We start from the raw sequence: 24,370 nt of genomic DNA, 5'->3' as shown, positions 1-24,370 counted from the left end.
AATTGCAACATCTAAAAGGCATCTGGATGGCTATATGAATAGGAAGAGTTTGGAGGGATATGGGCCGGGTGCTGGTAGGTGGGACTAGACTGGGGTTTGGGATATCTGGTTGGCCTGGATGAGTTGGACCGAAGAGTCTGTTTCCGTGCTATAAATCTCTATGACTATATATTTGGGAGGTAACTGATTTCGTTGCATACTTGTACTCCTGCAGTCTGGGCAATGATGAACCAGCTGCCCCCATGGATAGAGTGGTGAGAGGACATTGTCAATGTACCTTTAGCCAGAGGAGGAACCACCCACATGCCCCTCTGCAGTCTCCACTCAGGATACCGGGGAAGAGAGGTAGGCAGGTGCAGAAGTGCATAGACAATTTGGATAGGGACTTGAGATGGTGTGAAGCCTAGGGGGTTGACTGACCTGCGAAATCAGAGCTTAAAGATCACTGTTTGAGGAGCACATGCTGTCAGCTTCAAGTCCCTTCAAGGGGTGACAACACTCCATCCATATGGTCTATCCACTGCAGAGAACATGTCTGCAGGTGATCCTTGTACATCACATCACTGTCTTGTTCACCTCCAAGGCCCAGATTTTCTGACCATTTTATGCAAAGCACACCCTTTAGCCACTGAGGCCAGTAATGTTAAATTAATGTCTCTCCACCTGCACCAGTGATGTTGTGTTTCTGGACACCATTTAACTGATGTTCACACTGCATACGCAAGGTGCAGCAGCTTCTCAAAACCTCTACTGCTCCCTGGAACGTGCACATGGACTGATGTCTGACCTCTGTAACAGTTCCAATAAGGCTTACGCAGAAACATGAGCAAACAGATAGAGTGTCAATCTCTGCACAATGTAACAAACGTCAATTATAGTGAAATTGTCTGTGGTGCCACCAAAATGCTCTCTAATAGTAATTGAACAGTCTGAACACAGTGTCCAGACCCCTGGCCACAGGACTGACTGTGACGCACTTGTTGGAGTGCAGAGACATAAATCCCTGACCAACAGCACCTTGACTGGATGTATGGCTGCAACCATGCCCCTGGAATGATCTCGGAGGCTGCCCTCTCCTGGGGACCCCCACGCCCTACCCCCTACCCCCTGACAGCCAGCTGTCTCCACTTATATCAAGGAGCACCACTTCTCTTATAACTGCGAGACATGAGAATTTGTTTGCAGCACCTGCAGTGTGTCTGCCATGTAAACTGCTGGCATATGGTGTAGGTGCCAACTTTTCGTAGCAATGTGATGTGCAGAAAGATATTTCCCCCCTTGCTGAGCAAGGTAAGCTGTCTGGCTTTGTGACTGTGGTAAGAGGCTGTGAGCATTCAGTTGGTACTAAGTTCACCAGAGATCAGCCCTGAGCTAGGATAACGTGGTGTGCATCCCCTCAGGGAGTCCTGAGAGGCCAGCATGTAGTAGGTGTTAACATTCATGCGTGTCGGGTGTATACAGCTAAGATATTGTTGCCACATGTCCAAGATGGAGGGCTCAGGGAAGTGTGGGGCAACTCTCATGTCAAGAACTGTTGGCATCTGGTTTCCTTGCAGCAAGGAATGAATATGAAACTGCATATTAATGAGAATTAACAATCATTAATCCCGATTAAAATTCATCTTGCTGCTCCCGAACAAGAATCTCAAAACTGTTTGAAAATGTGACAAATTGCTTCCGACTTCAATATAAGCCTTGGCTCACTTATCGCACGTTTTTCCCAGATTTCTCATCATGGCCCAGGACATTCAGATTCCTATCAGATTCCACCGACTGTTTCTCTTGCAGCTTATGTAGTTATTTCCAGAACACTGAATATTAGGAGTTCCATGCTACATAATAAATGATGCAGCATTAATAATTTGCTGCACAACGCTTTGTATTTTGGAAAGTTAAATACTGCTCTCGTAGAAACGTTAAAAATATACCAAAATGTGTCAGATCTGGCTTTACTTATTCAGTCCAAGATCCCGAGTGGAAGTAGTTGGATTCAAGAATTAAAAAATTAGAGTAGGTAACGCCTTTCACAATCTAAAGGGCAATTGAAATACGTTTGACCTAATGGGGAACGAATCCGAAAAAGCAGTGACTGAAAATCAGCTGAGACATCAAGTAGCCAATCAAAGTAAGAGGTTGCTAAAATCCTTCCCTCGATCTCATGATCTGATCTGTGACAAGTCCAGCCTCCTTCATGCCGTACATTGCAAAGGTGTGCAATACATAGTAGGGCAACGGTTTCTGTAATAAAATATTAATTGTCTACATGACCGCTTTGAAGGGTTTTATTTTTACAAACCAAGTCTTATTCGGGCAGAGAGAGAATGAGGTGATGTACTTCATTGCAGCAAATGTTCACCCAAGGAAACAAAAGATGGTAAAAATGCATCGGCAAGTTCAAGCGCAACGATTCCTCAAAGTACATTATTTTAAAAGTATGCTAATCTACAAAAACTCCATTATTTTGCTTTTTATTTATATAAACCAAGAATTTGCAAAATTATATTCTGTATTGCGCATTAATGTAATATAACAGCTTCCAAAGCCACTGTTGCGAGACAAATTATAACATTTGTTTCGATCAAGAGACTGGATCTAACGTTGTTAGGTATAGGTATACCTAGAGATTGTATAATTGCACACCATTTACATTTACCTTTGCACAGCAAGCAGGGCTTTGAATTACTCCCTGGGCGAAATACTGACCTGATATAGGGGCCAAACGCTGCCAGAAGAAGGGCAGCGATTGCACAGATCCCAATGATGGTGAATAAGACTGGCATCCTGAGCGAGTGAACTGCAGGAGAGAAGCTGGAAGCAGAGCTGTCAATCAGGCGCTCCCGGGACCGGATGCGGCTGGGACTACAACTCCCAGAATGCAAGGGGTTGCACGGTCCGTCTCCTTTTCCTTCCCCCCCCGCAGGAGGTGGGGGCGGGGGGAAGATAACGATCAGAAATGGCGGCTGAAGCAATGAGTAACGACGTTGATCAAACCTCGGGGGGAGTGTTGTGGGGGCGGGGTATAGAGTCATGTGATCGCGGAAGGAGGCGGGGCCTGAAGGGTCGGAAGTTGAGCTGCTGGCTGCTGTTGGTTTTCTCGCAGATCGAGATTTAAATCGCCACCTTTGTTTTTTAAAACAAGCAAAATGTCATCCGAGGAATTGGAGAAGATGCACGAAGCCTTTGGCAGTGTTTTCGAGGAACTGAGGTGTCAGTGCGAGCGTGTGTCCAACTATTCAGGAGGTGAGTCTGAGGAAATGCTGGCTTCTTGTTGTTGATCAGGTTTGTTGATAGGCCATTCAGTCCATCCAGCCTGTTCCACCATTCACTGGGATCATGGCCGACCTGACATTCATTAACCAAAGTTTTCTATTTCCCCTATTTTTTTTTTGGGAGGCAGTCTTTCTCACTGTATGCAGTCTGTAATGAGTCTGGCTTGTGTAGTTCCTGTGCACAGCTCAGGTCCTATATACAGCCCTGCTCCCATGGACATCCTGCGTACAGCCCTGCTCCCATGGACATCCTGCGTACAGCCCTGCTCCCATGGACATCCTGCGTACAGCCCTGCTCCCATGGACATCCTGCGTACAGCCCTGCTCCCATGGACATCCTGCGTACAGCCCTGCTCCCATGGACATCCTGCGTACAGCCCTGCTCCCATGGACATCCTGCGTACAGCCCTGCTCCCATGGACATCCTGCGTACAGCCCTGCTCCCATGGACATCCTGCGTACAGCCCTGCTCCCATGGACATCCTGCGTACAGCCCTGCTCCCATGGACATCCTGCGTACAGCCCTGCTCCCATGGACATCCTGCGTACAGCCCTGCTCCCATGGACATCCTGCGTACAGCCCTGCTCCCATGGACATCCTGCGTACAGCCCTGCTCCCATGGACATCCTGCGTACAGCCCTGCTCCCATGGACATCCTGCGTACAGCCCTGCTCCCATGGACATCCTGCGTACAGCCCTGCTCCCATGCAGATTCTATATACAGCCCTGCTCCTCTGGACATCCTACATAAAGCCTTGCTCCCATGGACATCCTGCGTACAGCCCTGCTCCCATGGACATCCTGCGTACAGCCCTGCTCCCATGGACATCCTGCGTACAGCCCTGCTCCCATGGACATCCTGCGTACAGCCCTGCTCCCATGGACATCCTGCGTACAGCCCTGCTCCCATGGACATCCTGCGTACAGCCCTGCTCCCATGGACATCCTGCGTACAGCCCTGCTCCCATGGACATCCTACGGACAGCCCTGCTCCCATGCACATCCTGCGTACAGCCCTGCTCCCATGCACATCCTGCGTACAGCCCTGCTCCCATGCACATCCTGCGTACAGCCCTGCTCCAATGCAGATTCTATATACAGCCCTGCTCCTCTGGACATCCTACATAAAGCCTTGCTCCCATGGACATCCTGCGTACAGCCCTGCTCCCATGGACATCCTGCGTACAGCCCTGCTCCCATGGACATCCTGCGTACAGCCCTGCTCCCATGGACATCCTGCGTACAGCCCTGCTCCCATGGACATCCTGCGTACAGCCCTGCTCCCATGGACATCCTGCGTACAGCCCTGCTCCCATGGACATCCTACGGACAGCCCTGCTCCCATGCACATCCTGCGTACAGCCCTGGTCCCATGGACATCCTGCGTACAGCCCTGGTCCCATGGACATCCTGCGTACAGCCCTGCTCCCATGGACATTCTAGATACAGCCCTGCTCCCATGCACATCCTGTGTACAGCCCTGCTCCCATGCAGATTCTATATACAGCCCTGCTCCTCTGGACATCCTACATAAAGCCTTGCTCCCATGGACATCCTGCGTACAGCCCTGCTCCCATGGACATCCTGCGTACAGCCCTGCTCCCATGCACATCCTGCGTAAAGCCCTGCTCCCATGCACGTTCTGTGTACAGCCCTGCTCCCATGCACGTTCTGTGTACAGCCCTGCTCCCATGCACGTTCTGTGTACAGCCCTGCTCCCATGCACGTTCTGTGTACAGCCCTGCTCCCATGCACGTTCTGTGTACAGCCCTGCTCCCATGCACGTTCTGTGTACAGCCCTGCTCCCATGCACGTTCTGTGTACAGCCCTGCTCCCGTGCACGTTCTGTGTACAGCCCTGCTCCCATGCACGTTCTGTATACAGCCCTGCTCCCATGCACGTTCTGTGTACAGCCCTGCTCCCATGCACGTTCTGTGTACGGCCCTGCTCCCATGCACGTTCTGTATACAGCCCTGCTCCCATGCACGTTCTGTATACAGCCCTGCTCCCATGGACATCCTGCGTACTGCCCTGCTCCCATGGACATCCTGCGTACAGCCCTGCTCCCATGGACATCCTGCGTACAGCCCTGTTCCCATGGACATCCTACGTACATCCCTGGTCCCATGGACATCCTGCGTACAGCCCTGCTCCCATGGACATCCTGCGTACAGCCCTGGTCCCATGGACATCCTGCGTAAAGCCCTGCTCCCATGGACATCCTGCGTACAGCCCTGCTCCCATGCACATCCTGCGTACAGCCCTGCTCCCATGCACATCCTACATAAAGCCTTGCTCCCATGGACATCCTGCGTACAGCCCTGCTCCCATGGACATCCTGCGTACAGCCCTGCTCCCATGGACATCCTGCGTACAGCCCTGCTCCCATGGACATCCTACGTACAGCCCTGGTCCCATGGACATCCTGCGTACAGCCCTGGTCCCATGGACATCCTGCGTACAGCCCTGGTCCCATGGATATCCTGCGTACAGCCCTGCTCCCATGGACATCCTGCGTACAGCCCTGGTCCCATGGACATCCTGCGTACAGCCCTGCTCCCATGCACATCCTGTGTACAGCCCTGCTCCCATGCAGATTCTATATACAGCCCTGCTCCTCTGGACATCCTACATAAAGCCTTGCTCCCATGGACATCCTGCGTACAGCCCTGCTCCCATGGACATCCTGCGTACAGCCCTGCTCCCATGCACATCCTGCGTAAAGCCCTGCTCCCATGCACATCCTGCGTACAGCCCTGCTCCCATGCACGTTCTGTGTACAGCCCTGCTCCCATGCACGTTCTGTGTACAGCCCTGCTCCCATGCACGTTCTGTGTACAGCCCTGCTCCCATGCACGTTCTGTGTACAGCCCTGCTCCCATGCACGTTCTGTATACAGCCCTGCTCCCATGCACGTTCTGTATACAGCCCTGCTCCCATGGACATCCTGCGTACAGCCCTGCTCCCATGGACATCCTGCGTACAGCCCTGCTCCCATGGACATCCTGCGTACAGCCCTGCTCCCATGGACATCCTACGTACAGCCCTGCTCCCATGGACATCCTGCGTACAGCCCTGCTCCCATGGACATCCTGCGTACAGCCCTGGTCCCATGGACATCCTGCGTAAAGCCCTGCTCCCATGGACATCCTGCGTACAGCCCTGCTCCCATGCACATCCTGCGTACAGCCCTGCTCCCATGCACATCCTGCGTACAGCCCTGCTCCCATGCACATCCTGCGTACAGCCCTGCTCCCATGCACATCCTGCGTACAGCCCTGCTCCCATGCACATCCTGCTTACAGCCCTGCTCCCATGCACATCCTGCGTACAGCCCTGCTCCCATGCACATCCTGCGTACAGCCCTGCTCCCATGCACATCCTGCGTACAGCCCTGCTCCCATGCACATCCTGCGTACAGCCCTGCTCCCATGCACATCCTGCGTACAGCCCTGCTCCCATGCACATCCTGCGTACAGCCCTGCTCCCATGCACATCCTGCGTACAGCCCTGCTCCCATGCACATCCTGCGTACAGCCATGCTCCCATGCACGTCCTGCGTACAGCCCTGGTCCCATGGACATCCTGCGTACAGCCCTGCTCCTATGGACATCCTACGAAAGCCCTGCTCCCATGGACATCCTGCGTACAGCCCTGGTCCCATGGACATCCTGCGTACAGCCCTGGTCCCATGGACATCCTGCGTACAGCCCTGCTCCCATGGATATCCTGCGTACAGCCCTGCTCCCATGCACATCCTGCGCACAGCCCTGCTCCCATGCACGTCCTGCGTACAGCCCTGCTCCCATGCACGTCCTGCGTACAGCCATGCTCCCATGCACGTTCTGTATACAGCCCTGCTCCCATGGACATCCTGCATACAGCCCTGGTCCCATGGACATCCTGCGTACAGCCCTGGTCCCATGGACATCCTACGTACAGCCCTGCTCCCATGGACATCCTGCGTACAGCCCTGCTCCCATGGACATCCTACGAAAGCCCTGCTCCCATGGACATCCTACGAAAGCCCTGCTCCCGTGGACATCCTGCGTACAGCCCTGCTCCCGTGGATATCCTGCATACAGCCCTGCTCCCATGCACATCCTGCGCACAGCCCTGCTCCCATGCACGTCCTGCGTACAGCCCTGCTCCCATGCACGTCCTGCGTACAGCCATGCTCCCATGCACGTTCTGTATACAGCCCTGCTCCCATGGACATCCTGCATACAGCCCTGGTCCCATGGACATCCTGCGTGCAGCCCTGCTCCCATGGACATCCTGCGTACAGCCCTGGTCCCATGGACATCCTGCGTACAGCCCTGGTCCCATGGACATCCTGTGTACAGCCCTGCTCCCATGGACATCCTGCGTACAGCCCTGGTCCCATGGACATCCTGCGTACAGCCCTGGTCCCATGGACATCCTGCGTACAGCCCTGCTCCCATGCACATCCTGCGTACAGCCCTGCTCCATGCACATCCTGCCTACAGCCCTGCTCCCATGCACATCCTGCGTACAGCCCTGCTCCCATGCACATCCTGCGTACAGCCATGCTCCCATGCACGTCCTGCGTACAGCCCTGCTCCCATGCACGTTCTATATACAGCCCTGCTCCTATGGACATCCTACGTACAGACCTGCTCCCATGGACATCCTGCGTACAGCCCTGGTCCCATGGACATCCTGCGTACAGCCCTGCTCCCATGGACATCCTGCGTACAGCCCTGCTCCCATGGACATCCTGCGTACAGCCCTGGTCCCATGGACATCCTGCGTACAGCCCTGCTCCCATGGACATCCTGCGTACAGGCCTGGTCCCATGCACATCCTGCGTACAGCCCTGCTCCCATGCACATCCTGCGTACAGCCCTGCTCCCATGCACATCCTGCGTACAGCCCTGCTCCCATGCACATCCTGCGTACAGCCCTGCTCCCATGCACGTCCTGCGTACAGCCATGCTCCCATGCACGTCCTGCGTACAGCCCTGCTCCCATGCACATTCTATATACAGCCCTGCTCCCATGGACATCCTACGTACAGCCCTGCTCCCATGCACGTCCTGCGTACAGCCATGCTCCCATGGACATCCTGCGTACAGCCATGCTCCCATGCACGTCCTGCGTACAGCCCTGCTCCCATGCACATTCTATATACAGCCCTGCTCCCATGGACATCCTACGTACAGCCCTGCTCCCATGGACATCCTACGTACAGCCCTGCTCCCATGGACATCCTGCGTACAGCCCTGCTCCCATGGACATCCTGCGTACAGCCCTGCTCCCATGGACATCCTGCGTACAGCCCTGGTCCCATGGACATCCTGCGTACAGCCCTGCTCCCATGGACATCCTGCGTACAGCCCTGCTCCCATGGACATCCTGCGTACAGCCCTGCTCCCATGCACATCCTGCGTACAGCCCTGCTCCCATGCACGTCCTGCATACAGCCCTGCTCCCATGCACGTCCTGCGTACAGCCCTGCTCCCATGCACGTCCTGCGTACAGCCATGCTCCCATGCACGTCCTGCGTACAGCCCTGCTCCCATGCACATTCTATATACAGCCCTGCTCCCATGGACATCCTACGTACAGCCCTGCTCCCATGCACGTCCTGCGTACAGCCATGCTCCCATGGACATCCTGCGTACAGCCATGCTCCCATGCACGTCCTGCGTACAGCCCTGCTCCCATGCACATTCTATATACAGCCCTGCTCCCATGGACATCCTACGTACAGCCCTGCTCCCATGGACATCCTACGTACAGCCCTGCTCCCATGGACATCCTGCGTACAGCCCTGCTCCCATGGACATCCTGCGTACAGCCCTGCTCCCATGGACATCCTGCGTACAGCCCTGCTCCCATGGACATCCTGTGTACAGCCCTGGTCCCATGGACATCCTGCGTACAGCCCTGGTCCCATGGACATCCTGCGTACAGCCCTGGTCCCATGGACATCCTGCGTACAGCACTGCTCCCATGGACATCCTACGTACAGCCCTGCTCCCATGGACATCCTGCGTACAGCCCTGCTCCCATGGACATCCTGCGTACAGCCCTGCTCCCATGGACATCCTGCGTACAGCCCAGCTCCCATGGACATCCTGCGTACAGCCCTGCTCCCATGCACATACTGCGTACAGCCCTTCTCCCATGCACGTCCTGCGTACAGCCATGCTCCCATGCACGTCCTGCGTACAGCCATGCTCCCATGCACGTCCTGCGTACAGCCCTGCTCCCATGCACGTCCTGCGTACAGCCATGCTCCCATGCACGTCCTGCGTACAGCCCTGCTCCCATGCACATTCTATATACAGCCCTGCTCCTGTGGACATCCTACGTACATTCTATATACAGCCCTGCTCCCATGCACATATTGCGTACAGCCCTGCTCCCATGCACATCCTACGTACAGCCCTGCTCCCATGCACATTCTATATACAGCCCTGCTCCTATGGACATCCTACGTACATTCTATATACAGCCCTGGTCCCATGGACATCCTGCGTACAGCCCTGGTCCCATGGACATCCTGCGTACAGCCCTGCTCCCATGCACGTTCTGTATACAGCCCTGCTCCCATGCACGTTCTGTATACAGCCCTGCTCCCATGCACGTTCTGCATACAGCCCTGCTCCCATGGACATCCTGCATACAGCCCTGGTCCCATGGACATCCTGCGTACAGCCCTGCTCCCATGGACATCCTGCGTACAGCCCTGCTCCCATGGACATCCTGCGTACAGCCCTGCTCCCATGGACATCCTGCGTACAGCCCTGCTCCCATGCACATCCTGCGTACAGCCCTGCTCCCATGCACGTCCTGCGTACAGCCCTGCTCCCATGCACGTCCTGCGTACAGCCCTGCTCCCATGCACGTCCTGCGTACAGCCCTGCTCCCATGCACATCCTGCGTACAGCCCTGCTCCTATGGACATCCTACGTACAGCCCTGCTCCCATGGACATCCTGCGTACAGCCCTGGTCCCATGGACATCCTGCGTACAGCCCTGGTCCCATGGACATCCTGCGTACAGCCCTGCTCCCATGGACATCCCACGTACAGCCCTGCTCCCATGGACATCCCACGTTCAGCCCTGCTCCCATGGACATTCTACGAACAGCCCCACTCCCATGGACATTCTACATATTTGATCAAGTGTACCCTCGGACTCTATGGGAAGCTAGGGAAGTGATTGCTCTGCCCACTAATGAGATATTTACATCATCAATAGTCACAGGTGAGGTGCTGGAAGACTGGAGATTGGCTAACATGGTGCCATTATTTAAGAAAGGTGGTAAAGAAAAGCCAGGGAACTATCAGGCTCATTGGTCGACACCAGTGATGATCAAGTTGTTGGAAGGAATTCTGAGGGACAGGATTTGCATGTATTTGGAAAGGCAAGGACTGATTATGGATAATCAACATGGCTTTGTGCGTGGGAAGTCATGTGTCACTAACTTGATTGAGTTTGTCAAACAACTGACAATGAAGATTGATGAAGGTAGAGAGTTGGATGTGGCATATAAGGACTTCAGCAAGGTGTTCGACAAAGTTCCACATGGTAGATGGGTTAACAAGGTTAGATCATTATGGAATACATAACTAGCCATTTGGAAACACCTGCTCCAAGTGGAAGACAGAGGGTGGTGGAGGAGGGTGGCTTATTGGATTGGAGATCTGTGACCAGTGATGTGCCACAAGGGTTGGTTATAGATGACATCAAAATTGGTGGTGTAGTGGACAGCCAAGAAGGTTCTCTCAGAGTACAATGAGATCTTGATCAGATGGGCCAAGGGGATGAGGAGTGGCAGATGGTCTTTAATTTAGATAAATGTGAAGTGTTGCGTTTTGGAAAGGAAAACCAGGAGAGGACTTATACACTTAATGGTAAGGACTGGGGAGTGTTGCTGAACAAAGGGACCTTGGAGTGCAGGTTCATAGTTCCTTGAGAGTGGAGTCACAGGTAGATAGGGTAGTGAAGAAGGCATTTGGTATGCTTATCTTTATTCGCCAGTGCATTGAGTGCAGGAGCTGGGATATCATATTGTGCTGTACAGGATATTGGTTGGGAATACTGCATTCACTTCTGGTCTCCCTGCTATAAGAAAGATGTTGTGAAACTAGAAAGGGTTCACAAAAGATTTATGAGGATATTGCCAGGGTTGGAGGGTTTGAGCTATAAGGAGAGGTTGAAAAGGCTGGGGCTGTTTTCCCCAGAGCGTTGAAGGCTGAGGGATGACCTTAGGTTTGACGGGCATGGATAGGGTAAATAGACAAGGTCTTTTTTTCCAGGGTAGGGGAGTCCAAAACTAGACAGCATAGATTTCAGATGTGAAGGAAAAATTTTAAAAGGGACCTAAGAAGCAACTTTTTCACACAGAGGGTGGTGTGTGTGTGGAACAAGCTGCCAGAAGAAGTGGTGGACGCTGGTACAATTACAACATTTAAAAAGCAGCTGGATGGGTATATGAATAGGAAGGGATATGGGCCAAGTACTGGCAAATGGGACTAGATTAATTTAGGTATCTGGTCGGCAAGGACAAGTTGGACCTAAGAGTCCATTTCCATACTGTACAATTCTGTGACTTTATGAGTATAGTATGCAAATTTAGTATAATGTAGGAAAATGTGAAAGTTTGTTTAGGCAGAAAGTATAAAAAAACTAACTAAACCACTAAACTAGCATCTTTAGTGGTAGATACATTGGTGCTGACTTGAGGGGTCTTTTTTGCGCTGTGTGAAACTATGAACTAAATGGTGAGAGCTTGCAGAGCTGAGATGCAGAGGGATCCTTTTGCATGGTTGCAAAAGGCTAGTATGCAGATATAGTTAGATAATTGGGGAAGCTACTAAAGTGCAATCATTACAAGTGCATTTTGCGAAAGGAAATCTGAGCAGGACTTATACACTAAATGGTAAGGTCCTAGGGAGTGTTGCTGAACAAAGAGACCTTGAAAGTGAGTCACAGGTAGATAGGATAGTGAAGAAGGCATTTGGTATGCTTTCCTTTATTGGTCAGAGTATTGAGTAGAGAGGTCATGTTGCATCTATACAGGACATTGGTTAGGCCACTTTTGGAATATTGCATGCAGTTCTGGTTTCCTTCCTATTGGAAAGGTGTTGTGAAACTTGAAAGGGTTCAGAAAAGATTTACAAGGATGTTGCCAGGTATGGAGGATTTGAGCTATAGGGAAATGTTGAATAGGTTAGGGCTGTTTTCCCTGGAGCATTGGAGGCTGAGGGGTGACCTTATAGAGGTTTATAAAATCATGAGGGGCATGGATAGGGTAAACAGACAAAGTCTTTTCCCTGGGGTGGGGGAGTCCAGAACTAGAGAGCATAGGTTTCGAGTGAGAGGGGATAGATATAAAAGAGACTTAAGGGGGCAACTTTTTCACACAGGTGGTACGTGTATGGAATGAGCTGCCAGAGGAAGTGGTGGAAGCTAGTACAATTGTAACACTTAAAAGGCATCAGGGTGGGTATCTGAATAGGATTGGTTTGGAGGGAAATGAGGCGGGTGCTGGCAGGTGGGACTAGATTGGTTTGGGATATCTGGTCGGCATGGACAAGTTGGACCGAAGGGTCTGTTTCTGTGCTGTACATCTTATTGAAACATACAATATTTTTGAGGGTCTTGACATCACAGATGCGCAAAGGTTGGAAACTCTTCCAATCCCCAGCAAGTTAGTTTTAAAAATCATGCTGTTTGTGTTGGGATTACTTGCCTACCTGTGCCAAATCTCTACATCATACCTATTGTGCACCTCTTTCCTATTTATCTCTAAGTATATCCTTCTCAAATTGTATTATTGTGTACTTTCTCCAACTATTTCATTCTGTGCCTCTCTTCAATCAGAAGATCAAGCTGCAATGTATCACTTGGTCTTTTTAAACTCAGTCATTCTCTAAAATCTGTATTAATTCACAAGAGGCTAATTGCAGTGCATGCTAGATTTATTTTCAGCCAGTGAAATGCCACTATAACTACCAATCAGGGTATCTAATGACATTTGAACCCCTCTCCCCTTCCCCAAAAATGCCTGTAATCCACTAAAATCCGGAAAGTTAGAATGTGGGTTGTCTGAACACCAAAAAATACGACAATAACAATGGTCATTAGAAGGAATACACTTGAAGAAACTAGAGTGAAGACAGAAATAGATGGTGTCACTCTGGAACAAGTAGCAAAATTTGTTCTCTTTAGGATTAATGATCACAGAAGGTGTGATGCTGAAGTCACAGGAGGATAGAAATAGTATAACTTCAAGAAGATATAGGTGCATTAACAAGAAAACTCAGGCTTGTAACAAGAAAGAAATTGGATAAAATCTACAATCAATCCATTTTCCTGTGTATCTCAAACCTGAATAACACATAGAAATCTGTGAAAAACATTTAGAGGCCTCTGAAATGTGGATGTTCAGATGTATATTTCAAATTATGTAGAAAATCTATAAAGGAAATTAAGAGTGCTTGAAATTATAAGAATAATGCATACTCTTAGAAAGTGACATCTAAAAGAGAAAATGCCAGTACTTCAGCCATTCGATCCAAGCTGAACAGCTGGAGAGTTTTTCAGAAATAAAGCAGAGGGCAACAGTAAGAGGAATTGACCGAGGTGTAGTTGGATAACGGATATCACAGTATTGTTGTCAACACAAGGGGATAACATGAGACAGACAAGTCTGCACACCATGTCAATAGATCTCCTGTTAGGAGCAGTGACAAGCAGCAATGTCTGCCTCATTGGCACTAAAAAGGAAAAAAATATGTTGGGAGTTGTCTTGCAAATATAAAATGTTGGAAAAAGGACATATAGCACCGCACCTGCAAAAGGGACAAAACAGGTTTAAGATTTGATTGTAAATTCTTTTCGTCAGATTTTCTTTTTATGGGTGATTTGCTTCACTGTTAAGGGTAAATCTGTCTACTTTCTTGATGTTTTTGTCCATTGTTGCTGGAGCACATGAAAAGTTGTGGAGGGAGATGTTAGAACAGTAGAAAGAGATATGGGAACACTGGAGGAGACATAAATTATGTGTGTGGGGATAAAGCATTTGTTATAGTTTTGCCAAAACAAAGCTAAATACAAAGGTTCAAGGTCACCTAAAACTAATTCCACTCAATATTTACCAATGATGGGAGAGTTGAGGTAACAGTCTCTTGTGCTATTTGTTTGCCTTAATTGAACAAAAAAATGGTTCTGTTAATCTGATGTATTCATCCAACGTATGGGACTCATGAATAACTAAGACAATCAAGCCTCATATACATAATTCCCCATTGAATAAGCCTGTGTTCCATGACTGGTAAGTACTTAGCGCAGTAGTTGGGATTGAAAGGGAGATGAATTTTATGGGGATTAAGATAATGCAACACTTAGTGATGTCAACAGATGTGATGCCAGAATAAATGAAACAAATGCTGGTTCGCTTCTACTTATGACAGAAATTTAAAGCTTAAAAAAACGTTTTTAACCAGTAATCACTGTTTTGCCCACATACAGAACTAAAACTATTAAATCACAATTGTGTCTGTGACCTGCCTCAGTATTTCAGCCCATGGTAACTCGAAAAACCTGTAGATGCAGCTAGTTCACAAGTTACTATGTAACCATATATGAAATCTCTTTCTGAGCAAACTTAGTGATCATGAGATTCTTGAGCAAATATTAGCTGAGAAACTGGAAAACAGAGGTGTGTTGTATTGTGAAGTCCCTTGGATCATGCAATATGCTCTACCTGCATTTCAGCAAATGTGACATCTGATTCGGTTATTTTGAAAGCATAGTGCTATTGTGATTTTGTCTTTTCTAATGTGTTTAATAATGTATATCCCACTGCAACAGATTTTGTGATGGTTTTTATTGCAATCATTTTGAAGAAATTCTCCTTCCTTAACAATGGTAGTTTCAGGGTTTTTTTTTTGCTCGCTATCTTTGTGCCATTTTAAATTTATTTTTCCCCTTTTTATCAGATGAGAAGATACATTGATAACATGTATAACAAACTAATAAGAGCAGTGTGTTGCAGTCAGTTAATAATTCTGCACCTTTATCTAAATTGTCCTCTTCCTCCCTTCAGTGGAAGCCTCGTGTGTAGCCTCTATCAGATATCTCTCACTAACAAGTTAAGTGAGTTATCACTTGGTATACAGTGCTTCTGTATACCATGTTAATCTGCATTGTGTAAGCACAGTATAAGCAAGGACTTCTGGTTGATCTAGAATCAACATAATATATTATCTAATTTTCCACAGTGCTGATAATAGGAAATCAAATTTTAAAATTGTTTCTGATTTTAATTGTTGACAACCACTAAATATCGGAAGTTTCCCTTATCCCTTTATGATATAAATGACAGGAAATGTATCAAAAAGCACGTTTACCATGTTATTACGTTATATTCACTGACATGCCTCATATGTATTACATATACCATTACCATTTACTTGTGGCATGAAAACTCAGGGAAAGGTAAGTAGCTGTTTCCCCAGTCTGTCTTCTCAAGAATGTTGAACCAGCTGAAAACTCCTGGTTGAAATTTGCTTTATCAATACTGACTGTTGCTGTCATTCTGGTAATTGTGGTTGTCATTGTTGGGATTCCCTACATTGTACCAGAAATTGCAGTTTTAATGTGATTCATGAACTGAGTTCTTAGCACAGTAGTCAAGCTCACTATTGTGTTAGAATATCTGTAGCTTTGTTTTCCCTGTTGCTTTATCCAGGTTGCTGTGGGCACTGTGCTCAAAAGACAATTACTGTTGGGAGAGCTAAGGAAGTGGGACTTATTGGTTGATGACACTTCACAAGGTTTTGACATGCGGTCGGTTCTCAGTAAAGTTTGAAAAGTACAATATTCTGGCCAATCAAGATTGTCTTTCAAGCATTGTGGTGGCCATAAATGAGCAAACCAACTGATGCTTAATAAATGTATGTAATTCAAAAATTCCTTGAATATTTTCCTGCATCTTAATACACAGGCTTATTTGTGTAAACTCACTTATCTGATGAGCATTCAAAGCCTGAAACATGAACCATGTTTCTCTCTACAAGTGCTGAGACGTTTTGAGCAATTTCCAGTTTTTAAGATTTGTACATCTGCAGTATTTTGCTATTCTAAACAAACTTATTGTTCCAATAAATCATATCCAAGACACTAGCCAACTGTGAATTAGTAGCCGAACCTCAGTAGCTTAAATAAACTTTTCCAAAGATATTTTTATTGTCTCTAATGGCTTAATGGCCTCAAGGATATCCAAAACCAAAATAAGTCTCAACACTTAATGGTGTTTCACACCTTGAGGATGGGTGTATGGATAGAGCTTCCTTAAAGCTTCATTGGTAATGTATCAAATGATCATTTAATGTTTTGCAGAACAGAAGAAAAGATTTATACGTGAAATTGATGAAAAAGTTGATGAAGCAAATGAAGTTGTAAGTACTGAATGGCAGAGAATCTCAAATATGCACTCTGAGTTACTCATCAAATCTAAGTAGAAACTATTGGTGGTGAAGCAACTTAATTTATCAAGGATGCCAGTAATAGCTGTCATTTAGAGAAATTGCATCTTTGAATGCTGTGTGCTTTTGTTTGTAGCTGGATGGAATGGAAAAGGAACTAAGGAATGCACCACTCTCATTCCGTAATCAGATGAATACAAAAATTCGTTCCTACAGAAAAGATGTAAGCAAGCTACAGCAGGTTGTTAGAAGCAATGATATTGGACATGGATTTCGTAGTGATGTTAAGTACACAGAGTACAGTGCTGAAAATGAACAAAGTGTAAGTATTGCAACTAAAAAGCATTGTTGTAGCAATTACATTTTTGTGCATGTTGGCTTAATATAACATTATGTACCACTAATAGAATATTCTGTTCATTTCAGGGTTGACCTTTAGCTTATCACATTAATGTCTTTGTTTTTATTGCTTATTGTTGAACTCAGCAGCAATGGGATTGTTTGAAGTAGCAATTTATTTAATGTCAGGATTCCTGCATTTAGGGAGGTAAGAAAATAATTTTCCTTGACATTGTAATGGTCCCTATTGGACTTGAATTTTTCCATTCCTTGTACTGACCATCTTTATGGACTTTTTAAACGAGATTCAGTTCCATTCAGTGTGCATTATTCTCCATTATGTAGGCTTGTTTGTAGTCTACACAAAGAGAAGGCATTCATTTCTTTGAATTTGATTCTGAGAAGGTCAACCTGTATCCAGATCAGCTTTTCAATATATTAAAAGTTAATCAAACAAAAGCAAAATCATGTGTCTTGGGAAAAATAACTTCTCCATCATTTGCCTGAAGTAGGGTGAAACATATTTCTCAGATTAAAGATGCAACTTTTTATGAAGGTTGAAGCAGTGGCAGAAACTATCCCATTACTCTCCAGAACCTTGAAGTGGAAAAGCATATGTCTAAATGAGCTTGTAACAATAAGGACTAAAACTGCAATTTTGTTGTCTATAACCTAGTTATTTGTGAAAGCAGCTTAAAAATCTTCTCTCTTTCAGAATTACGTAGGAGCTCAGCGTGCTTTGCTTTTGCAAGGTACAGACAGCCTGAACAGAGCAACTCAAAGTATAGACCGTTCTCATAGAATAGCAGCAGAGACTGATCAGATAGGTTCGGATATAATTGAGGAACTTGGTGGGCAAAGAGAGCAGCTGGAACGCTCGAAAGACAGGGTGAGTTCAAGAATCAAGCACGTGTGAAGGAAGTGCAATTTGTTAAGAAATATCCTGAAAACTTCAGTCTCTTTTTCTATTCATACTTTGATTTTTGTTCCTAAGCTAATAAACACAGGTGAGAATTTGAGCCGGAGTCGGAAAATACTGCGTTCCATATCCAGAAGGTAGGTTTGTTTTCTTGCTCTTTGATTAATAGAAAGTACCACCACGGTTGCATCAAGGTAGAAAATGTGTGTTTTCTTTGAGTATATGCTTCAAGGGGAGAGGGAGGAACTTTCAATTTAATCATTTACTGTGTAAATTGAAGATTAATGGTGGCTTAATAATGCAGCTGTAACATTTTCTACTGGCAGTGCCTTGGCACCAAGTATGTATCAGTTGGCTACAACTTTAACATGACCTATTTTCAAGAAGTCAGAATAGCCTGGAGCATTGTGAAGGAGGAGTAACACCATACAATTTTATTTTTAAAATTGCTTAATAGCTGGTGACTAGTATATTAGAGACTGGCTACTGTAGTAGAAAAAGTAGTGTATGACAGTTGTAAGAGTATCAGTTTTTTTATTTAATTGAATTAAAGTGAATGCTTTCCTCTCTCTCTAGGGTTATGACAAACAAGTTGCTACTGGGTATTATCATCCTTCTGGAAGTGGTAATTCTAGCAGCTGTTGTATATATCAAGTTCTTCAAACATTAACCCAAAGATGCTTATGCAATTTCAGTATATGGGACACCTACTTTAGTGCTTCCCCTAAAGCTCTCAAGTTTCTGACTCTACAAGAAAGAGTGTAAAGACTGAGGATGTATTGAAGTACTTTTATTATGGAATCATTTCCATTCATCACATGCTCAACCTGGTCATAGGATCTCTTTTGTAGTCTGATGGGTCTTCAACTGATACTGCATCTTTGAGCAAGATGAAAGAACTTAATTTGTTAAGTTGCATTTGATCAGTCTCTTTAAACTTTGTTGCTAATTACTACATTGTAGTAATGTGCACAAAACTTTTAATAAAGTCATTTGATATTTAACAAGTGTCCTATTGGTCTTGTACATATCTGTCCTGAGGGAAAATTTATTTAATAGATCGTGAAAAGTGTAGATTTATCCCTGCCAGCATTATTATACAAAAGAAAATTATACATTTGAAAGTTCAGTTGATCAAACAGTATGACTTATTCAAACATAGCTCCAACTCAAATAGAGATGATATTCTTTTGATTAGAACATATTGAAAAAGCTTAGTACAGCATTGTTCACATTACCTTAAGAATAAAGAAAGGTATGGATGATGGGCTTAGAATAGTGTCCCATTAATATATCCTAAATGATAAAGTGTATATGGAACAGTGCTATTCTTAAAATTTCAGTTCTGGAATAGGATTTTGTACAAGCTAAACACATTGTTCCTTCAGTTCCTAAAGCCGTATAGTCTGTTCATTTGTTGTATATGTTGCACTGGGTGTTGGTAATTCATCATATTTGCCATGGGATCCTTCTCGGGCCTGTCCCAAAGAAAAGGAGATGACATCTATTGCAATATTTACTGTAGCATTAAGTTCAGCATCTGAAGTCGCAAGTTTTGGGTTGACTTCCACCAGATCCATTGCAGACAGTAATCCTGTATGAAAAAACAAAGTTGCTTATCACCTTGCATTGAAACAGTAAGTCTAAGTCATTTGTACCAGCAGTGAAGCTCAACTGCTCTTGATTTTTGGTTAAGTTGGAGCTTTTATATGAAGCCTGATCAGTCAATAAAGATAAACTAGCAGGATTTGGACATTGGATTCATACCTGTGTTCTGCACAGCCTCTGCAATATACATTCCTTCCCTGTACGTTAGTCCTCCTATCACTGGAGTACCAGTAGCAGGAGCTAGAGATGGGTCAATGGCATCCACATCATAGCTCAGGTGCACTGGTCTTTTCTGTCTGAAAAAGGAAATTACAAACAACTGCTGACTTATGCCTTTATTTTAAAAATATGACAAATCAGGTTTGTCAGCTAGTCTGTTCAAAAGAAACACTTATGCACAAGGAAACAGGCATCTCAATTTGCATTTCCACCATTGAAAGAATACCAATTCATCAGTTCAGGTTCTTGTGCCATCCCAGTATCTCAAATACATACCAATATTCATTTCTAGTCCATATGCCAATAAAATCTATTATAAAAAGGTGGGTTCCACATTTCCCCAAAGTGAATGCTAGTTTATAAACCTGCACTGCATAGAAGATTTTACAAACTGACTGCCCTATCAAGGTCAATATAAAATTAAACAGATGCTTCTTAGAGGTGATGCAAAACAATAGGTTCTTATTTTCCATCAAAATAAATGCACCAAAGTAACAGCTACATTTCGCTCTTCTAACCTACTTTCCAATAAGGTGATCAAATGTTCTTTCCATTACTTTATGTATTCCTAGTTGATCCACTTCTTTCATTGAGAAGTATCGAATACCAAAGTTTTTCAGGATGTAACTGTTGGTAAGAAACAAAGTTTTTAAATAAATATCTAAAGTTAAATTGCAAAGTGCCTGTTGAGTCAAATTTGAGGTCACTTTAGAGCATGCATGCTTAGACAGAGCAATACTGAGATAAGAATAAGAGCCTCTCTCAATGTCATGTTTAAATGAACACAAAATTCCATGTTTTCTATGTTACCTTAATGAAGGAGGTGTGGTTATACACTAAACATTAAACGTTTAAACACCAGATTAAATTGTCATTTTTTGCTTGCTTTTTCAGACATTATGTAACTACTTAATTCAAAGATTACACTTTGAAATTTAATGCAAGTTGTGAAGGATATCAAGTGCCATGTTATTCCAAGCTATTCTGAAATGCAGATTTGAAATAGTGGTGATTTCAAGGGATCTTCAATTAGGAATTGTATTAGAGGTATTAAGTAACAGGTGAAAAGCTAATTTCTGAATCATTAAATTAGCATTGAACAGATATGTTTAATAGCCACCCAAGGCAACACTGTAGATCTGTTATGCCATTAGACAGCAGGCAGACTTGTACAAGAAAACCAAGTGTTCTTACTATTCAGCAGGATCAACATCCCGAACACCAATATACACCAAGTCCTTTGCTGAAATACAAGGCGTGACCCAAGAAAATCCAGGAAGTGATGGTATCTGCATTAAAAAACCACATTAGACAATAAATTTACACTGGTTCATTGCAACTACTGTAAACGTCAATTCTTAGAACATTTCCTAGATTTATCAAATCCATGAGTTCACAAGATGTCACTTAATTGGTTCAATTCCAATAGAAATTTTACCTTATCCTGGAGCTCTCTGATAAGGAACGATACTGGTTGTCCATGCAGATTACCAGACATTGATGTTAGAGGTGTGTTTAGATCACAATGTGCATCAACCCATATGAGACACAAATCAGGACGCTGCTGTGCATGTCCATGGACTGAACCAATTCCTAGGCTGGATATTCATTAGAAAGAGAACATTGAGTATATTTAAGTTAGCTTTGTTTCCCCGCTGCACAGTGCATTCAGTTTCAGCATCGAATTGTCACAAGATTCTAATCAAATTTTAAAGTCAACTTTTATTAAAAACAGATCTGAAATAAAGTGATAGCTTGCTGTTGAGGGACTCACCTGTGATCTCCTCCAAGCATAACACTTAGGTGACCATCACCAACTGCTCGGCTGACTGCTTCAGTTAATGACTGGTTAGCTAAACCCACTGTTCTTGGGTGGTGGACAATGTTGTTAAATGGTGTGTCATTTGATACCGTGGTGAAATTCAGATCGCCATAATCATGCACTTTACAACCTGGAAATTTAGAAGAACTTTATTAATTATAAAAATTTTTTTTGAGACTTGTGAAAAGTTCCAAATCCACCCCCAAACTCTTTCTTACTGGGTGACGTTGCTTGAATTCAAAGCTTAGTCTGCATGATGAGTTTACCCCCCTTCCAAGACAAGGTCTGTACCTTTCTCTCCAAATGACCAATCTACTTTAACAGATTCCTTTACTGAACCAGATCAGCTAGTCTATGAATATTACCCTGTAATACTACAGTCACATGGTCTTTGGTAACATACCACAGGATAAACTTGGTTAAAATCTAATTCTTAGGTTGATCATTTAAATTGGAGAAGCAGATTTGAAATTGTAGAATCGAGAACTTCCTAAATAATTAACAGGCAACAGGCACTGAATAGCACAATTAATCAAACTTTCTAATGTATTTCCTTTATCCTTCTAACTACAGCTCTACATTGAGTGACTGGCCCCTAATCATACGAGCTGCCAAATTTTAGGTAGGAGAAATTGTTAGTCTCCAGTTACTATCAGTTTAGTTTCCATGGAATGCAAGCATCCCTGGTAAGCTCAACATTTATAGCCCCTCCCAAACTGCCCTGGAGAAGGACAGTTCTGGAGCTGAAGAATGTTGTTTATGGGGAACACGCATTTCATTGCTATGTGCAACAATTTTAGATGGAATTCTACTTCAAGGAGTCATGACTCCCCAAATAGTTAATGCAGAAAGGACTTTCATTTCAGATATTATCCATCAACATTTCCTAAACTTGTATGTAGACACTGGGCATATAGTACCTCAATTGAAAATGTGTTGTCACTCAACAATAGGGACATTCAAGTGACAGATGAAATTTTCAAATTGAAGTTGTTTGAAATGAATCCTTTCAGTCATACAATAGACGAATTTTATTCCCTTCTGATTGTGTTCTGTGATTTGAATTGTACTGAAAATGTCTGTACTGCCTCTGTAATTGGGCCAAAAAAAGTACAGTTGTAACAAATGAGCGATCGAAGTACTAACATCTAAAAGTCTGCCAAAGTAATGTAATAGTGAGAAAATAGCTGATAGCGCATTAGTAAAAATAACTGGTTCTTACGTGGTGTATATTTGCTAAAGGCCTTTAACAAGGTGCCACACAAGAGTCTGCTGCATAAGATAAAGATGCGTGGTGTTACAGGTAAAGTATTAGCATGGATACAAGATTGGTTGACTAACAGGAAGCAAAGAGTGGGGATAAATGAGTGCTATTCTGGTTGGCAATCAGTAAATGGTGTGCCCCAGGGATCAGTGTTGCGATTGCAATTATTCACAATTTACACAGATGGAGTTGGGGATCATGTGTAGTGTCAAAATTTGCAGATAATATTACAATGAGTGGCAGAGCAATGTCTGCAAAGGACAGAGGAACAGAGATACTTTAAGTGGGCAAAGGTCTGACAGATGGAATACAATGTTAATAAATATGAAGTCATACATTTTGGTAGGAGTAACAGGAAAAAAAGACTGACTTGAATGGTAAAAAGTTGCAGCATGCTATTATGCAGAGGGACCAGGGTGTCCTTGTGCATGAATCACAATGTTGGTCGACAGGTGCAATAGGTAATTAGGAAGGCAAATGGAACTTTGTCCTTCACTGCAAGAGGGATTCAGTTTAAAAGCAGGGAGGTTATGTTGCAGCTATACAGGATGCTGGTGAGGCCACACCTGGAATACTGTGTGCAGTTTTGGTCACTTTACTGGAGGAGGATGTACTTGCACTAGAGGAGGTTCACTAGGTTGATTCCGGAGTTGAGGGGGCTGCCTTTGAGGAGAGATGGAGTAGACTGGGATTATATTGCATTGGAATTCAGAAGAATGAGATGGGGGGGGGGGGGGGGGGGGGGGGGATCTTATAGAAACAAAATTATGAAGGGAATAGACAAGATAGAAGTGGAGAGGAAGTTTCCACTGGCAGGTGAAACTAAGATAACAGAGCATAGCCTCAAAATTAGGGGGAGCAGATTTAGGACTGAATTGAGAAGGAACTTCTTCACCCAGAGGATTGAGAATCTGTGGAATTCCCTGCCTAGTGAAATAGTTGATGCTACTTCAGTAAATGTTTTTAAAGCTAAGATTGATATTTTTCAAACAATGAAGGAATTAACAGTTACAGAGAGAGGGCAGGTAAGTGGAGCTGAGGAAAGGAGACAGACCATAAAGCTCTATCTGGTTATCAAGTATGTAGTTGCAGGCATGACTTGCCAAATAGTGATGCCCAAATAAAGGCCATGACATGCAGTCAATAGTTAAAAGGTTAATGAGGGTTTAAATATTTATTTCCCCCTCAGTTCACTGGTTTATGAGCCTAATTGATTAACAACCATTAGTGAGCAAATGCTATTCACTGTCAAGTTCCTGAATTGAGTTGCTTAAAAACCACTCAAATCAGTTGAGGAATATTGCAGAATGAGGATAGAGGAAAAATGTAGAAGTACAAGTAGGTTGGCATTTAACATATTGCCCTCAGTAAACAAAAGGGATGAGGAAGTCTTGAACTAGGAATTGAAATTATATCCTTTGATTTTCAATCTGATCACGCTAGCAGCTGATCAACTACTA

At 45.2% G+C, this 24,370-nt stretch overlaps 3 protein-coding genes across 4 annotated transcripts in view; 1 reads left to right on the top strand and 2 right to left on the bottom strand.

Annotated features, from left to right (window-relative positions):
- rdh12 (retinol dehydrogenase 12) overlaps positions 1-2,968 on the bottom strand; it is a 28,283-nt gene extending 25,315 nt beyond the window's left edge. Inside the window, exon 1 of one of the 2 annotated variants that reach the window (XM_072569096.1) lies at positions 2,704-2,968. In XM_072569096.1, coding sequence (XP_072425197.1) covers positions 2,704-2,780 — 77 coding nt within the window. In that variant the 5' untranslated portion in view covers positions 2,781-2,968. The remainder of the gene's footprint in view (positions 1-2,703) is intronic. The other variant, XM_072569095.1, reaches the window with a different exon arrangement.
- Positions 2,969-3,042: 74 nt separating this feature from the next.
- On the top strand, positions 3,043-19,004 carry vti1b (vesicle transport through interaction with t-SNAREs 1B). The gene is made up of 6 exons (XM_072569089.1): positions 3,043-3,240; positions 16,654-16,712; positions 16,876-17,061; positions 17,794-17,967; positions 18,073-18,134; positions 18,574-19,004. The coding sequence occupies exons 1-6, from the start codon at positions 3,144-3,146 to the stop codon at positions 18,665-18,667; spliced, it is 672 nt and encodes a 223-aa protein (XP_072425190.1). The 5' UTR covers positions 3,043-3,143; the 3' UTR covers positions 18,668-19,004.
- The window catches only part of arg2 (arginase 2), an 18,062-nt gene continuing 12,464 nt past the window's right edge, over positions 18,773-24,370 (bottom strand). The window contains exons 3-8 of the mRNA XM_072569088.1: positions 21,599-21,776; positions 21,263-21,422; positions 21,019-21,113; positions 20,347-20,451; positions 19,765-19,901; positions 18,773-19,591 (exon numbers count right to left, since the gene is read on the bottom strand). Of these exons, the coding sequence (XP_072425189.1) occupies positions 19,389-19,591; positions 19,765-19,901; positions 20,347-20,451; positions 21,019-21,113; positions 21,263-21,422; positions 21,599-21,776 (878 nt within the window). The 3' untranslated portion in view covers positions 18,773-19,388. The remainder of the gene's footprint in view (positions 19,592-19,764; positions 19,902-20,346; positions 20,452-21,018; positions 21,114-21,262; positions 21,423-21,598; positions 21,777-24,370) is intronic.

The sequence above is a fragment of the Chiloscyllium punctatum genome, chromosome 4, assembly GCF_047496795.1.
Source record: "Chiloscyllium punctatum isolate Juve2018m chromosome 4, sChiPun1.3, whole genome shotgun sequence".
NCBI lineage: Eukaryota > Metazoa > Chordata > Chondrichthyes > Orectolobiformes > Hemiscylliidae > Chiloscyllium > Chiloscyllium punctatum.
This window is presented reverse-complemented; position numbering and strand designations above follow the sequence as displayed.

Bases quoted from the DNA above. Each gene is read 5' to 3' on its own strand.
- vti1b (XM_072569089.1), top strand. From the start codon at position 3,144: ATGTCATCCGAGGAATTGGAGAAGATGCACGAAGCCTTTGGCAGTGTT. The intron at 3,241-16,653 runs GTGAGTCTGAGG...AATGTTTTGCAG, and splicing joins TGTGTCCAACTATTCAGGAG to AACAGAAGAAAAGATTTATA. The intron at 16,713-16,875 runs GTAAGTACTGAA...TTTTGTTTGTAG, and splicing joins TTGATGAAGCAAATGAAGTT to CTGGATGGAATGGAAAAGGA.